At 47.5% G+C, this 16,991-nt stretch overlaps 1 protein-coding gene across 1 annotated transcript in view; it reads right to left on the bottom strand.

Moving 5' to 3' along the window:
• ETNK1 (ethanolamine kinase 1) overlaps nt 1-14,665 on the bottom strand; it is a 55,759-nt gene extending 41,094 nt beyond the window's left edge. The window contains exon 1 of the mRNA XM_082257202.1: nt 14,232-14,665. Coding sequence (XP_082113328.1) covers nt 14,232-14,381 — 150 coding nt within the window. The 5' untranslated portion in view covers nt 14,382-14,665. The remainder of the gene's footprint in view (nt 1-14,231) is intronic.
• Between the last annotated feature and the right edge of the window lie 2,326 nt (nt 14,666-16,991).

Genomic DNA, 16,991 nt, shown 5'->3' with positions numbered 1-16,991 from the left:
ATTCTCCTGTGTGCACATATTTCCTTTAATTTGCAAGAAGACTTTTGGGGACATGCAAATCAGAAAAAAAAATTAAGAAGCACAACCAAATAAAGTGGTCAGACAGTGGTAGATGAGAGATAAAGTCCCATGAAGAGAAACTTTGCCAAGAAAACCCAGTATTTTTATACAGCTGTTTAATACTTGGTAGGCTACACAAGCTAAAAAGGATCCCATTGCAAAAAAAAAAAATAAATAAATAAAAAGAGCTGGTTCACACTGGGGCGACTTGGTCGCCTGACAAGTCGCCGTGGGTCGCCTGCCATAGATTAGCACAGGACCCGTTCTAATAGGAGCGACACAAGTCGCTCCGACTTAGAAAAAGGGTCCTGTACTACTTTGGGGCGACCTGGAGCGACCTGCATTGACTTCAATGATATGAAGTCCGTGCATGCCGCTCCGAGGTCGCGGTGCGCGCTGTGCACCGCGACTTCACAGGTCGCCCTGGCAAGTCGGATCGCCTCAGTGAGAACCGGCTCTTAAAAGGCAAAAGAAACTTACAGGCTATAAAAAATATGGTAATAAGGGGTAAATACAAAATGACAGCATTTATTTAGGTTTGGGAGTATCCAACCTGTAAGCGTCTTTTCGGTTGAGGATACACACATTTGCACATATTAGCGGTTTAAACTGCACGTTATGATGGTTGCAACACGTGAGAAATGGTTTATGATTTTATTTTGTGCGAAAAGAGATTTATTTGCGGTCCATGTAGTCAAAAGCTGCTCTGTCGATCAGGGATTGTGCTGTGTCCCGGGTCTCCTGAGAAGCAGACAATTCTGGGAGTGTTGATTTCTGCAGTGCTAAAAATGTTCTTCCTGCCGAACTCCACATACACAATATTGTCAAAAGTTTTGTTAAGCCTGCCTTTACACGCACATGAACTTTAATGGCATCCCAGTCTTATGGGCCATACACACTATAAGATTTTCTGAAGACTTTTTCCTTTAGATTTACCAAAACCATATAATATGAGGTCAAACCTAAACTCTTTCAATTTGTATGCAATCTGGCAGGCCCTTGCACTACATAGAAAAGGTAAATCTGAAGGAAATCTAACCACAAAAGTTGGATAGTGTGTATCCAGCTTTAGTCCGTAAGGTTCAATATTGAGTTGTCTCACCCTTTGGAGCTATAACAGCTTCAACTCTTCTGGGAAGGCTGTCCACAAGGTTTAGGAGTGTGTCTATGGGAATATATGACAATTCTTTCAGAAGCACATTTGTGAGGTCAGGCACTGGTGTTGGAGAGAAGGCCTGGCTTGCAGTCTCCGCTCTAATTCATCCCAAAGATGTTTGGTTGAGTTGAGGACTCTGTAGGCCAGTTAAGTTCCTCCACCCCAAACGCTCTCATCCATGTCTTTATGGACCTTCTTTGTGCACTGGTGCGCAGTCACATTGGGAACAGGAAGGGGCCATCTCCAAACTGTTCCCATAAAGTTGGGAGCAAAAAATGTCCAAAATGTCTTGGTATACTGATGCCCTAAAGGATTGTAAAGTCTCTTTTGACTTAAAAATAACATACATGTTATACTTACCTGCCCTGTGTAATGGTTTTGCACAGAGCAGCCCAGATCCTCCTCTTCGGCTCCCCTGGCCCCTCCCTCCTGTTGAGTACCCCCACAGCAAGCAGCTTGCTATAGGGGCAGCCAAGCCGAGCCACAACTCACTTTGCCCATTCAGACACTGAGCTGCAGATCGGCCCCTCCTCTCTCCTTATTGGCTGACTGACAGCAGTGGGAGCCAATAGCACCATGCTGCTGTCTCAGCCAATGAGGAAGGGAGTCCCATGCAGCCAAGACAATCTTGCAACATTGTTAAATCTAGAGGGACCTCAGGGAAGAATTAGAGGGGCTGCTGCACACAGAAGGCTTTTTATCTTAATGCATAGAATGCATTAAGAAAAAAAAAAAACCTCTGCCTTTACAATCACTTTAAAAGTTCCTTTAACTGAAAATAAGGGGCCGAGCCCAACCCCTAAAAAAACAACCCCACGCCATAATCCCTCCCCCCCCCCCCCCTCCACCAAATGATTTGGACCAGTGCACATAGCAAGGTCCATAAAAACATAGATGAGTGAATTTGGGGTGGAGGAACTTGACTGGCCTGTAAAGGGTCCTGACCTCAACCCAATAGAACACCTTTGGGTTGAATTAGAGTGGGGACTGCAAGCCAGGCCTTCTCGTCCAACATCAGTGCCTGACCTCACAAATGCGCTTCTGGAAGAATGGTCAAACATTCCCATAGACACACTCCTAAACCTTGTGGACAGCTTTTCCAGAAGAGTTGAAGCTGTCATAGGTGCTAAGGGTGAACCAACTCAATATTGAACCCTACAGACTAAGACTGGGATGCCATGAAAGTTCACGTGCGTGTAAAAGCAGACATCCCAATACTTTTGACAATATAGTGTATCTACTTTGTGTTGTAGCAATATGGGGGTCAGCTCAAAAGATTCTCTCACTGGAAGACTTGAGGATAGATAGATAGATAGATAGATAGATAGATAGATAGATAGATAGATAGATAGATAGATAGATAGATAGATAGATAGATAGATAGATAGATAGATAGATAGATAGATAGATAGATAGATAGATAGATAGATAGATAGATAGATAGATAGATAGATAGATAGATAGATAGATAGATAGATAGATAGATATTCTGCTCCAGGCCTCAGCTCTAATAGAGGCAAGCAAGAACCATTCATTTTAACGGGCCCCTGTTCACATCTGAGTGTTCCGTCGCCTTAAGCAAAACTCTCGTCGCTCAAAAAAGTACGAGATTCTTTTTTTGCAGATTACAGGCGTTTTTATTTTGTTTTCAATGGTCACTTGTCAACCTAAAAATGCCTGCACAAAAACGTCGCAAAAAACGCCTGTAAAAATAGCAACATCTAGATGTGAACATAGCCTAGTGTTTGTAAAAGGTTCTTCATTCAAATAAACATGTTATACTTTCCTGCGTGGTGCAATGGTATTGTACAAAGTGACCCGAACCCCCTCCTCTGGGGTCCAATGGCTCCCGCTCCAGCCTCAGAAAGCAAGGAGAGAGCCCAAACAGACGGGCACAGCGCCAGATCATAAGACTAAGGGCTCTTTCACACGGTCCGCCGCCGCAGGCGGATCCGTGTTGCTCAGCGGGGATCGATCCGCGATCCCCGCTGAGCCGGGCGGATGACAGCTCCGTCTCCGCTTGCAGAGCGGAGAGGGAGGTGTCTCAGCACCCGCTGCCCTCTATGGGGGATCGGAGGAGAGCGGACCGCTTGTCCGCTCTCATCAGATCCGCTCCGCTCCGATTACTGAACGGATGGAAAAATAGGGTTTCCATCCGTCCAGATTTCAGTACAGGATCGGATGCGGATGGCAGCGGGTGTCAGCGGAGGTGTCTCCGCTGACACCCGCTGCCCCATAGAGCTGTATGGAGGATCCGATCAGATCCGCCTAAAAAACTGACAGGCGGATCTGATCGGACCGCCCGTGTGAAAGAGCCCTTAGACAAGTATAAAGGGAGGTGAGGGGACGATACAAACACTCGGACGTTTTTACATCAATGCAGGGAATACATTAAAGCGGAGTTCCGGCCTATTTTGCAACTTTAGTGATTCCTGGAGTACTCGCTATGCTGATCAACAATTGGGCATTTTCATTTTTTTATGGGGGTCCCTTACCTTATTTTCAGGGCATTTTTGATTGCACTTCCTACTTCTCCCCCCTTTGTGGCTGCAGCCACCGACATCACTTCCGCCTTTGCATTGCATCCTGGGAGCTGTTTGTCATCACTCCCAGGAGGCTGGAATCAGGAAGAACCCCCAGAACACTCCCTGGAATCAGGAAGAAGGACACAGCAGATTACACTGCAGCTTCAGATGCCCACATCCAAGATGGCCGCGTTCAAACAGCGTTTTTAAAGTAAGATTTTGACAAAAATCCAATACTGTACACCTTGTAAGTATGAGAATAGCGGTTCTGTAAAGGACGATGGATTATTATAGGGGTATTTAGTTAAACAAAAAAACGGTATCTGAGGCCAGAACTCCGCTTTAAGATAAAAAAAAAAGCCAAGGCTTAAAGCGGAGTTCCGGCCACAAAATCAACATAATCAATTTTGGGCCATCCGCTTGCTATTGGTAACCTGAAAAAGAAATGGATGGTTACGAGTTTTTTTTTTTTGTTTACTTACCTTATTATTGAAGAAAAATATACTCCCCTTTCTTGTACTTCCTCCCTCTGCGGCCGCGGCCCGCGCCGTCACTTCCTCTTTGCATTGATTCCTGGGAGCTGAATGTCATCGCTCCCAGAAATCAATGCGCCTGCACCGGCCCCGCTCATCACTTACGGTGTGGCGCCTCATTTCCTGCTAAACAGCTTCTGGGCATGCCCAGAAGCTGGGGAGGGATGACGCGCTCGCACCAGAAGGGACGAGCGGGGCCGGATGCAGGCGCATTCTGAGAGAAGAGGACGCAGAAGAGGACGCGCTGGCTTCAGCTGCCCACATCCGAGATGGCAGCGCTGGAGAAGAAATTTTCAAGATAAGTATTTCTTCTAAAAGGCAAGTGCGACCCGGGACAGTACAGAGGCTATCCATTGTGGAATGTACTAGCCCCGACTGTCCCGGAGGTATTTTTAAAAAAAAATTTTGTGGCTGGAACTCCGCTTTAACTACTTAATACTTTTGTGTCGTCTCTGTTTCCATCACCTGCAGATCACAGAGATTAACTTCCATCTACATATGTAATGTAAAAATAGAATGTCAGTTAAAAAAAAAAAAAAAAAAAAAAAAAGTGTAATTTAGGGCCGGTGTTGTAAAATTTTGTCGGACCCGTGAAAGAAAAAAAAAAAAAAAAATCGGACCTCGTCACTTCCGTGATAGAGCATCACAAAACCGCTGATGGGAGTCGTCCGTGTGCATGCGCAGAAGACATTTTTCGAGGTTTGGCAAAATTATAACAGAGAGCGGACAGCTGATTGAGAGGAGGCGGGGCTGAGGTGCGATGGAGGACGGAGGATACCGCCGCGTCATCGAGACATTAGGGACAGAGGCACATATGCAGAGCTGGCGGAGGAGGCAGGATGGAGGTGCGGCCGTGTAATAAATGCAGGGATTAAGCAACTCCTTCTGTTTTATTATCTTTACTAATTATCGTATTATTTATCCTTAGGATTTCATTAAATTTAGTATTTCTTATTTTGTATTATATAAATAGTAAATGTAATGAAATCCTAAGGATAAATAATACGATAATTGCTAAAGATTATAAACCAAGGAGTCGCTAAAGTCCTGAATATATTACACGGCCGCACCTCCATCCCGCCTCCTCTATTCAGCTCTGCAGATGACGCGGCAGTGTCTTCCGTCCCACCTCAGCCCCGCCTCCTCTCATTCAATTGCCCGCTATGTGTTATAAGTTTACCAAACCAAGATAATGTCTTGTGCGCATGCGCACTTGAGACTCCCATCACCGGAAGTGACGAGGTCCGATTTTTTCACGGGTCCGAGAAAATTTTAGAACACCGGTGCACACCACAATTTGTTTCTGCAAGTGCATTTTCAAAATGTTCAGCTGCGTTTTTCCCCATCCTGCTGCCCTGTTTTCAGAGAATGGTGGGGTCAGTGGAGACTGGTGGATCAGACTGGTGGTCAGAGGAATGGTGGAGAGGCAGTGTGTCCTGAGCAGATTAGAGAACTTGTCCCATAGATTACTGGCAGTGGTGCAGCAGAGTTTTAAATTAGAGAGGCGGTGGTGTAAAGGTGGACGAGCTCACAGAGAGCCTTCTGAGCAAATTATTCCCAGAAGGTGGGGAAGCACTGCTGGACCTATTATAACTATAGGTCTCTATGCATATCCCACATCTGAGGTGGTGCACAGTGGTGTGAAAAGTTGTGACAACACTGGGATTTTGGTCTCACTGCCTTGGCAGAAGTTGGGATTGCAGTGGACCAATTGAAACTGAAATCCCAGTGCGCTTTCCTGTGGGAAGTTGGTAATTGCAGTGGCACACATTTATTTTAAGACTGTTAACTGTATTTGGGACATTTTGCATGTAAATTTTCATCATCACGTAATGATGAATGAATTCACAGCCAATCGTATTATGTTTTATAATATTTTTTCTATATTATGAGCACAAAGGACACTAGGACAGTGTGACTGGACGCAGCAGCGCGGTACACATTTAGGTTTGATTTTTATATATATTTGGTGGTGAACTCACTCTGGGTGTTTGCAGCAGCTGTACTACATTTCATCATTATTTATTTTCAGTAGTTAAAGTTATGTCGCGCAATTTCAAAATCAGATTCAGTGTAAAAGGGGGGCGAAAGTATTTTATGCACTCCCCTTGCCGAGTGCCCCCATAGCAAACTGCTTGGTGTAGGGGCACTGCGAGCTCGCTCCCAAGCCGTGAGACAGGGTGAGTATGGCTTAGCCCCGCCCCCCGGCAAAATCTTTGAGATTTTAGTGATTAGGTTTACAGCGACTTCAAACTCTACCTGCGATCCATTACATGGGTTCAGCCAACATGTTGTGCAAGACTACCAATTTACTGGAAAACAGTCCTAGCACCACCTCCTCATTTACGACGCCTGCTGGGATTCCTCCTAAATGCTTAAAAGGATGTGCACAGACTCTCCTGGATTATTGTATTGGCTAACTGGAAATACATTATGCTCGCCAGACAAGATACCCTGATGATAGCAATGATGTTAGAAAACACCGCTCAATGCACATTTTGCCATGCAGTAACATGTGTTGTATTAAAGTAGCCTATTACATTTTGGAAAAAAAAATAGATTCTTGTGCATTTTATGGCTAACACAGTGCAGTGTGGGTGCACCACACCATGATATGCATTTTGCCGAGCATTACTACAAAGGAATATGCCCTATAGGTCAGTGCTGTCTATAGCAACTGAGAACATCACTAGTTTTAAGCTGTCATTCTTCCAGGCCTGGGGAGGAAAATAAAATAAAACCACTAATAATAGACTGCTATAGCTGCACTGCTACCTAAATGTGTGTTCATTACACGCTAAACTCTTTACAATGCTGCAACCAGTCCCAGTTTTCTCATGCTGCAGAAATAAAAAAAATAAAAAAAAACAGATAGAGAGGAAAGGCTACATGAAAAAATGATCCGAGTGTCAAAGGGGAAGAAGATTATGTGGGAGGGCAGACGCCAGTGTTTGTGGAGTGATTCAGTCCTGGGAGAGAAGAAAGGGAAAGGAAATAAATGAGTAGAGAAAGCAGAGAGGTGACACGCCCCAGGATCTCTAGCACCCAAAGGATCATTTACATGACTGTTCTGCAACTCCTGACCTGGGGACCCCTTGCTGACTACAACCTCGTCAGCATTTCACAACACAGAGCTGCTATTACGTAGGTTGAACATGTGTCCGTTATGATAACACTTGCCTCCCAGGAAGATAGCACAACCTGACTGTGCCTGCAAGGCTCATCTACACAATGGAAGGAGCCAGATTCATACACAGAGCAGGCAGCAGGTGTGTGTGGAGCTGTGATAGATCTAGTAGCAAACCGCCACCGTCTACTCCGTGTGTATAGGAGGAGTTGTCATGTCTCACTGCAGGGCAGAAACCGCTCTCATGTAAAGCAAATTATACACAGCCACCCCTCTCTACTAGTCTGTGGCAGCACTTCAGATTCTGAGAACACCTCAGCTATGCAGTTTGGAGCATCCGCACAATCACTGCAAAATACCTGAAAACGGGTTCAGAAGCCCTGGGGGTATTGCAGCATCATCCCAGAATCCCATTTCCTGCAACCCCGAGAAATGCCCCTCCCATCTCTTGCACCCCAAAAAATCCCCACCCACCTTATATCTTGCAGCCCCAGAACCCCCCAATCTCTTACACCCCCTCAGAAACCCCTCCCCAGAAACCCTCCACCCCCCTCATCTCCAGCATACTCAAAAAGACCCCCCCTCCCCATCTCTTGCATCTTCAGAACCCCCACCATCTCTTGCATCCCCACAACACACCCCCCCCCCAATCTCTTGCTCCCCCGTAAAAACCCCTACCCATCTATTGCACCCTTAAAAAAAAAACTCCCCCATCTCTTGCACCCCCAGAAAGACCCCCTTCTCTCGTGCACCCCCAGAACCCCCCCCCCATTTCTTGAACCCCACAAGCCTCCCTCCATCTTTTGCTCCCCCACTTCTCTTGCACCCCCAAAATCCCCCCTTAACTTCTTGCACCCCCACAAATGCCCCCATCTCTTGCACCCCCACAAACACCCCTCCCCCATCTCTTGCACCTCCAACCCGCCCCCCACATCTCTTGCACCTACAAACCCCGCCACCTCTCTTGCACCTCCAAACCCCGCCACCTCTCTTGCACCTCCAAACCCCCCCCCCCCCCACCTCTCTTGCACCTTCAGAACCCCCCACACACTGCACCCGCAGAAAGCAACCCCCCCCCCCCCCCATCTCCTGTACCCACAGAAAGCACCCCCCATATCTTACATTCCCAGAACCCCCCCCACCCCCATATCCTGCACCCTCACAAGCCCCCTCCATTTCGCACCCCTACAAACCCCCCCATCTCTTGCACCCCCACAAACCCTCCCCATCTCTCTTGCACCCCCACAACCCCCCCCATCATCTCTTGCATCCCCTTAAACCCCTCCTCTTGCACCCCCACAATCTCTTGCACCCCCCAGAACCCCATCTCTTGCATTCCCAGAAAGACCCCCATCTCTAACACCCCCACAAACCCCCCTCCCCCCACATCGCCTGCACCTCCAGTAAACCCCCCCCTCCCACATCTCCTGCACCTTCAGAAAGCCCCCCCCCCCCCGCATCTCTTGCACCTCCAAACCCCCCCCCCACAACATTTCCTGCACCTCCAGAAACCCCCCCCCCCCCCCATCTCCTGCACCTTTAGAACCCCCCACATCTCCTACACCCTCAGAAACCTGCCCCCCCCCCCATCTCCTGCACCTTCAGAACCGAACCCCCCCCCCCCCCAAATCTCCACACCCAGAAAGCCCCCCCCCCCTGCACGCACCGACAGAAAGTCCCCATCTCCTGCACCCACCAGAATCCCCTCCATCCCCCCCATAAACACCACCCCCAAAAACCCTCATCTCTGGCACCCCTAGAACACCCCCCCCCCCCCCAAGAGCCTACCATCTCCTACACATTCCAGAAATACCCCCATCTCTTGCACCCACCAGAATCCTCCCTGCACCCCCATTGTAATCCTTTGTACAAACCCAATCCTCACTCTTACTGGACACAACTTACAGACAACCATTCCCTGATCCCCTTATTAATGTACTGCACCTCTATCATCTCCTGTCAAGCAACATACCCAAGTCCCCCTTTGCCCCATCATGCACTGCACCCATCTCCACTCCTCTACCTTATCACACTTGTGTTTCCCAGAGCCCTCCACACATTTTCTGAGCCTCCTGTGTGGTGACACCCTGTTTAAATAAGGACACATTCACATCCATCCAGAAAGTGTGGTGTATTTTGCTTGGTTTTCCCGGGACACATATAGTGCAGTCCATTGATTGTAATGGTTTACCCTGCACACAGAAAGTCGCTCATGGAGCGTTTTGCACCAAACTTTTTGTCACGAGTCCAGCATTTGTCGTGCCATTAATAATTAATGGTGACGGGTGGGTAGGTACCTGCGACGTGTACTGCCCCTTCCCCCTGCAGGTAGGTCATGATATCATTACAGTAGTTACCTGTGGATTGCCTCCACCTTCCCCCGGTAGGAGCCTTATAGTTTTGTAGCAGACATTCAGTAGGTATTGAGGTATTAATGTAGGTACTTACTTGTATAGAACCCCTAACTACTCATCTGTTTAATGATCCCAGGGTGGGCACACCTATGAAGTTCCTCCAGTAGATACTCACCTGTTCAGTGCCTCCCCTCCCCAACAGGCAAGTACTCATTGTAGATAGGTAACCACCTAAGTTGTCCCAGGAAACAGTGGTAAGTGCCCACCATGCTCTAGGAGGGGCTCGCTTGTGTAGTGCCCCTGTATGTGGGTACCCCAGTAGGTTCTCATCTGTGTAGTGCCTCCTGTAGGTGGGCAGCCCAGTAAGTTTTCATCTGCATAGTGCCCCCTGTAGATGAAGTACATTTCTATGTAGGTTGGTTCCCTCCTGCGGTGCCTCCTGTAGGTAAGTACCCAGCTATGTAGGTGGATTGTCTTCTTTGTGGTGCCCCCTGTAGGTAGGCACCCCACTATGTAGAAACGTTCACCTGTGTAATACCCCCTTTAGGTAGGCACTCTACTAAGTTAGTGGATTCTCTCCTGTGTGGTGTCCCCCTCCAGGTAGGTACTCTAAGTTGGTGGGTTATCTTGTGTGGTGACCCCTGTAGGTAGGTATCCCAGTATGTAGTTAGGTTGTGCCCTGTGTAGTGCCTCCTGTAAGCAGGTACCCCGCTATGTAAGTGGGATCTCCCCAGTGTAGTGCCCCCTGTAAGTACTCAAGTACATAGGTAATGTCTCTCCTGTGTGTTATTCCTGTAGGCAAGTACCCTGGTATGTCGGTGGGTTCTGCCAGGTACATAGAACCTTACAGGTAGGTACTCCACTTTGTAGATAGGTTTCCTCCTGTGTGGGGCCACCAATCCGTAGGTTCCCCAGTATGCAAGTGGGTTCTGCCCTGTGTAATGTCCCCTATAGGTAGGTAACCCGGCTATGCAGCTGGGTTCTCTCCTGTGTGGTCCCCACTGTAGGTAGGTACCCAGATATGAAGGTGTGTTCTCTAATGTGTGGTGTCCCCCTGTAGGTAGGTACTCCGCTAAGTTAGTGGGTTCTACTCTATGTAGTGCCCCCTGTAGCTAGGTACCCTATGTAGGTAGAATCTCTAATCTGTGGTCACCACTATAAGTAGGTACACAGATATGTAGGTGTTTTTTCTTATGGGTAGTGCCCCTGTAGGAAGGTACTCCGCTAAGTTGGTGGGCTCGCCCCTGTAAGGTGCCCACCGGTAGGTAGCATATTATGTAGGTGGGTTCATTCATGTATGGTGCCTCCTGTAAGTTGGTAACCCGCTGCGTAGGTGGGTTCTTTAATGTATGGTCACCACTGTAGGTAGGTACCCAGATATGTTGGTGCGTTCTCATGTGTAGTCCCCCCTGTAGGAAGGTACTCCGCTAGGTTGGCAGGCTCTCTCCTGTAAGGTGCCAGTTTGTAGGTAGGTAGCCCACTATGTACGTACGTTCTCCTCTGTATGGAGCCCCCTTCAGGCAAGTACCCCAGTATGTAGTTGGGTTCTGTCTTGTGTACTGCCCCCTATAGATAGGTATCCCACTATGTAGGTGGATTATCTCCTATATAATGCCCCCAGACAAGTACCCCAGTATGTAGGTAGGCTCTGCACTGTGTAGTGCCCCCTATAGGTAGGTAGGTAGGTATCCTGCTATGTAGGTCGATTGTCACCTTTGTATTGGCCCCAGACAAGTACCCCAGAATGTAGATGGGTTATGCCCCGTGTAGTGCCCCCTATAGGTAGGTACCCCACTATGTAGATGGATTATCTCCTTTGTATTGCCCCCAAACAAATACCCCAGAATGTAGGTGAGCTTTGCCCTGTGTAGTGCCCCCTATAGGTAGGTATCCCGCTCGCTATGTAGGTGGATTATCTCCTTTGTATTGCCCCCAGACAAGTACCCCAGTATGTAGGTGGGCACTGCCCTGTGTAGTGCCCCCTATAGGTAGGTACCCCGTTATGTAGGTGGATAATCTCATTTGTATTGCCCCCAGACAAGCACCTCAGTAGATAGATGGGTTATGCCCTGTGTAGTGCCCCCTATAGGTAGGTATCCCGCTCGCTATGTAGGTGGATTATCTCCTTTTTATTGCCCCCAGACAAGTACCCCAGTAGGTAGGTGGATTCTGCCTTGTGTAGTGCCCCCATTTGGATAGGTATCCCACTATGTAGGTGGATTATCTCCTTCGTATTGCCCCAGACAAGTACCCCAGAATGTAGGTAGGCTCTGCCCTGTGTAGTGCCCCCTATAGGTGGGTATCCTGCTATGTAGGTGGATTATCTCCTTTGTATTGCCCCCAGACAAGTACCCCAGTAGGTAGGTGGGTTATGCCCTGTGTAGTGCCCCCTAGAGGTAGGTACCCCGCTATGTAGATGGATTATCTCCTTTGTATTGCCCCCAGACAAGTGCCCCAGTAGGTAGGTGGGCTCTGCCCTGTGTAGTGCCCCCTATAGGTAGGTATCCCGCTCGCTATGTAGGTGGATTATCTCCATTGTATTGCCCCCAGACAAGCACCTCAGTAGGTAGATGGGTAATGCCCTGTTTAGTGCCCCCTATAGGTAGGTATCCCGCTATGTAGGTGGATTATCTCCTTTGTATTGCCCCCAGACAAGTACCCCAGTATGTAGGTGGGCACTGCCCTGTGTAGTGCCCGCTATAGGTAGGTACCCCGTTATGTAGGTGGATAATCTCATTTGTATTGCCCCCAGACAAGCACCTCAGTAGGTAGGTGGGCTCTGCCCTGTGTAGTGCCCCCTATAGGTATGTACCCCGCTATGTAGGTGGATTACCTCCTTTGTATTGTCCCCAGACAAGTACCCCAGTAGGTAGGTGGGCTCTGCCCTGTGTAGTGCCCCCTATGTAGGTGGATTATCTCTTTTGTATTGCAACCAGACAAGTACCCCAGTATGTAGGTAGGTTCTGCACTGTGTAGTGCCCCCTATAGGTAGGTACCCCGCTATGTAGGTGTATTATCTCCTTTGTATTGTTCCCAGACAAGTACCCCAGTATGTAGGTGGGCTCTGCCCTGTGTAGTGCCCCCTATAGGTAGGTACCCCACTATGTAGGTGTATTATCTCCTTTGTATTGCCCCCAGACAAGTACCCCAGTATGTAGATGGGCTCTGCCCTGTGTAGTGCCCCCTAGAGGTAGGTACCCCGCTATGTAGGTGTATTATCTCCTTTGTATTGCCCCCAGACAAGTACCCCAGTATGTAGGTAGGCTCTGCATTGTGAAGTGCCGCCTATAGGTAGGTACCCCGCTATGTAGCTGGATTATCTCCTTTGTATTGCCCCCAGACAAGCACCTCAGATGGTAGATGGGTTATGCCCTGTGTAGTGCCCCCTATAGGTAGGTACCCCACTATGTAGATGGATTATCTCCTTTGAATTGGCCCCAGAAAATTACCCCAGAATGTAGGTGGGCTCTGCCCTGTGTAGTGCCCCCTATAGGTGGGTATCCTGCTATGTAGGTGGATTATCTCCTTTGTATTGCCCCCAGACAAGTACCCCAGTAGGTAGATGGGCTCTGCCCTGTGTAGTGCCCCCTAGAGGTAGGTACCCCGCTATGTAGGTGTATTATCTCCTTTGTATTGTTCCCAGACAAGTACCCCAGTATGTAGGTAGGCTCTGTCCTGTGTAGTGCCCCCTATAGGTAGGTACCCCACTATGTAGGTGTATTATCTCCTTTGTATTGCCCCCAGACAAGTACCCCAGTATGTAGGTAGGCTCTGCATTGTGAAGTGCCGCCTATAGGTAGGTACCCCGCTATGTAGGTGGATTATCTCCTTTGTATTGCCCCAGACAAGTACCCCAGTATGTAGGTGGGCTCTGCCCTGTGTAGTGCCCCCTATAGGTAGGTACCCCGCTATGTAGGTGGATTATCTCCTTTGTATTGTCCCCAGACAAGTACCCCAGTATGTAGGTAGGCTCTGTCCTGTGTAGTGCCCCCTATAGGTAGGTACCCCACTATGTAGGTGTATTATCTCCTTTGTATTGCCCCCAGACAAGTACCCCAGTATGTAGGTAGGCTCTGCATTGTGAAGTGCCGCCTATAGGTAGGTACCCCGCTATGTAGGTGGATTATCTCCTTTGTATTGCCCCAGACAAGTACCCCAGTATGTAGGTGGGCTCTGCCCTGTGTAGTGCCCCCTATAGGTAGGTACCCCGCTATGTAGGTGGATTATCTCCTTTGTATTGTCCCCAGACAAGTACCCCAGTATGTAGGTAGGCTCTGTCCTGTGTAGTGCCCCCTATAGGTAGGTATCCCGCTATGTAGGTGGATTACCTCCTTTGTATTGCACCCAGACAAGAACCCCAGTATGTAGGTAGGCTCTGCATTGTGAAGTGCCGCCTATAGGTAGGTACCCCGCTATGTGGGTGGATTATCTCCTTTGTATTGCCCCAGACAAGTACCCCGGTAGGTAGGTGCTGACCTGTGTGGTGACGTCCTCGGGCCTCCATTGCGGTCGCAGCTCCTTGAGCAGTACCATGGCCCCCTCTCGGTAGCCGGTCTCCTCCAGAACGGTGACATCCAGGCGGGGCACCTCGGGGGAACCCGGGGGAAGGTGGATGTAATTGGCCATGAGCGGAGGACGAGGGAAACAGCCGGCCAGGAGAGCCCGTCCGAACCGCCCGCACACCGCACCGCCCGTCCTGGGGGGACTGTCTGAGTGAGAGCCGGGGAGGCCTAGGTGAGGGTAGAGCGGGCTGGTGAAGTGTGCCTGGGTTCTGGTTCTCTCCTTGCTCGCTAATTCTCCGGTTCTTTCCCTGCACAGTACAGCTCCGTCTATCTATCGTTCTTTCACCGGTCTGAGTCGGCGCCTCTCCTGTCAGGATGGAAAATTCCACCGCCACACCCCCACTGACACTCTGCTGTCGCCTGATCCCTGACGTCATCGCCCCGCCTACAGAGGAAGCGCCCCAAGAGGAAGCGAAGTGCAATAGGAACGCTGGAGCACGTGACTCTGTGCCGTCACCCGGCAGCTGAGATCTCCTGTCACCAGAGTACCGTACACAATATAATATACTGGACTAAACTCAGGCTTGTCACTGAGTACTGTGTACACTATAATGCACTACTACAATATCACCCAGGATACCGTACATACCATAGTACACTGGAATAACACCCAGACCTGTCACTTGGGTACTATATATACCGTAATACAAAAGAATATCTAATAGAGCTGTCACCTCGGTAACACATATACACTGGTAACACATATACACTAGTACACAAGAATATCCAATAGGACTGTCACTTGGGTAACACATATACACTAGTACACAAGAATATCTAATAGAGCTGTCACATGGGTAACACATATACACTAGTACACAAGAATATCTAATCTACTAGACCTGTCACTTGGGTACCACATATACACTAGTACACAAGAATATCTAATAGACCTGTCACTGGGGTAACACATATACACTAGTACACAAGAATATCTAATCTACTAGACCTGTCACTTGGGTACCACATATACACTAGTACACAAGAATATCTACTAGGACTGTCACTGGGGTAACACATATACACTAGTACACAAGAATATCTAATGGACCTGTCACTTGGGTAACACATATACACTAGTACACAAGAATATCTAATGGACCTGTCACTTGGGTAACACATATACACTAGTACACAAGAATATCTAATAGACCTGTCACTTGGGTACCACATATACACTAGTACACAAGAATATGATCTACTAGGACTGTCACATGGGTAACACATATACACTAGTACACAAGAATATCTAATAGACCTGTCACTTGGGTAACACATATACACTAGTACACAAGAATATCTACTAGGACTGTCACATGGGTAACACATATACACTAGTACACAAGAATATCTACTAGACCTGTCACTTAGGTACCACATATACACTAGTACACAAGAATATCTACTAGGACTGTCACATGGGTAACACATATACACTAGTACACAAGAATATCTACTAGACCTGTCACTGGGGTAACACATATACACTAGTACACAAGAATGTCTAATAGACCTGTCACTTGGGTACCACATATACACTAGTACACAAGAATATCTACTAGACCTGTCACTGGGGTAACACATATACACTAGTACACAAGAATATCTAATGGGCCTGTCACTTGGGTAACACATATACACTAGTACACAAGAATATCTAATGGACCTGTCACTTGGGTAACACATATACACTAGTACACAAGAATATCTAATGGACCTGTCACTTGGGTAACACATATACACTAGTACACAAGAATATCTAATAGACCTGTCACTTGGGTACCACATATACACTAGTACACAAGAATATGATCTACTAGGACTGTCACATGGGTAACACATATACACTAGTACACAAGAATATCTAATAGACCTGTCACTTGGGTAACACATATACACTAGTACACAAGAATATCTACTAGACCTGTCACTTAGGTACCACATATACACTAGTACACAAGAATATCTACTAGGACTGTCACATGGGTAACACATATACACTAGTACACAAGAATATCTACTAGACCTGTCACTGGGGTAACACATATACACTAGTACACAAGAATATCTAATGGGCCTGTCACTTGGGTAACACATATACACTAGTACACAAGAATATCTACTAGGACTGTCACATGGGTAACACATATACACTAGTACACAAGAATATCTAATAGACCTGTCACTTGGGTACCACATATACACTAATACACAAGAATATCTACTAGACCTGTCACTTGGGTAACACATATACACTAGTACACAAGAATATCTACTAGACCTGTCACTTGGGTACCACATATACACTAGTACACAAGAATATCTAATAGGCCTGTCACTTGGGTAACACATATACCATAATACAAAAGAATATCTAATAGGCCTGTCACTTGGGTACTATATATACCGTAATACAATAGAATATCCAATAGGCCTGTCACTTGGGTACTATATATACCGTAATACAATAGAATATCCAATAGGCCCGTCACTTGGGTACCACATATACCTTAATACAAAAGAATATCCAATAGGCCTGTCACTTGGGTAACACATATACCGTAATACAAAAGAATATCTAATGGACCTGTCACTGGGGTACCACATATACCGTAATACAAAAAAGATGCAACAGGCCTGTCACTAGGGTACCACATATACCGTAATACAAAAA

Source organism: Pelophylax lessonae (assembly GCF_965119305.1).
Source record: "Pelophylax lessonae genome assembly, chromosome: 4".
NCBI lineage: Eukaryota > Metazoa > Chordata > Amphibia > Anura > Ranidae > Pelophylax > Pelophylax lessonae.
The sequence above is the reverse complement of the archived record's forward strand: the minus strand, read 5'-3'. Positions and strand labels throughout refer to the sequence as shown.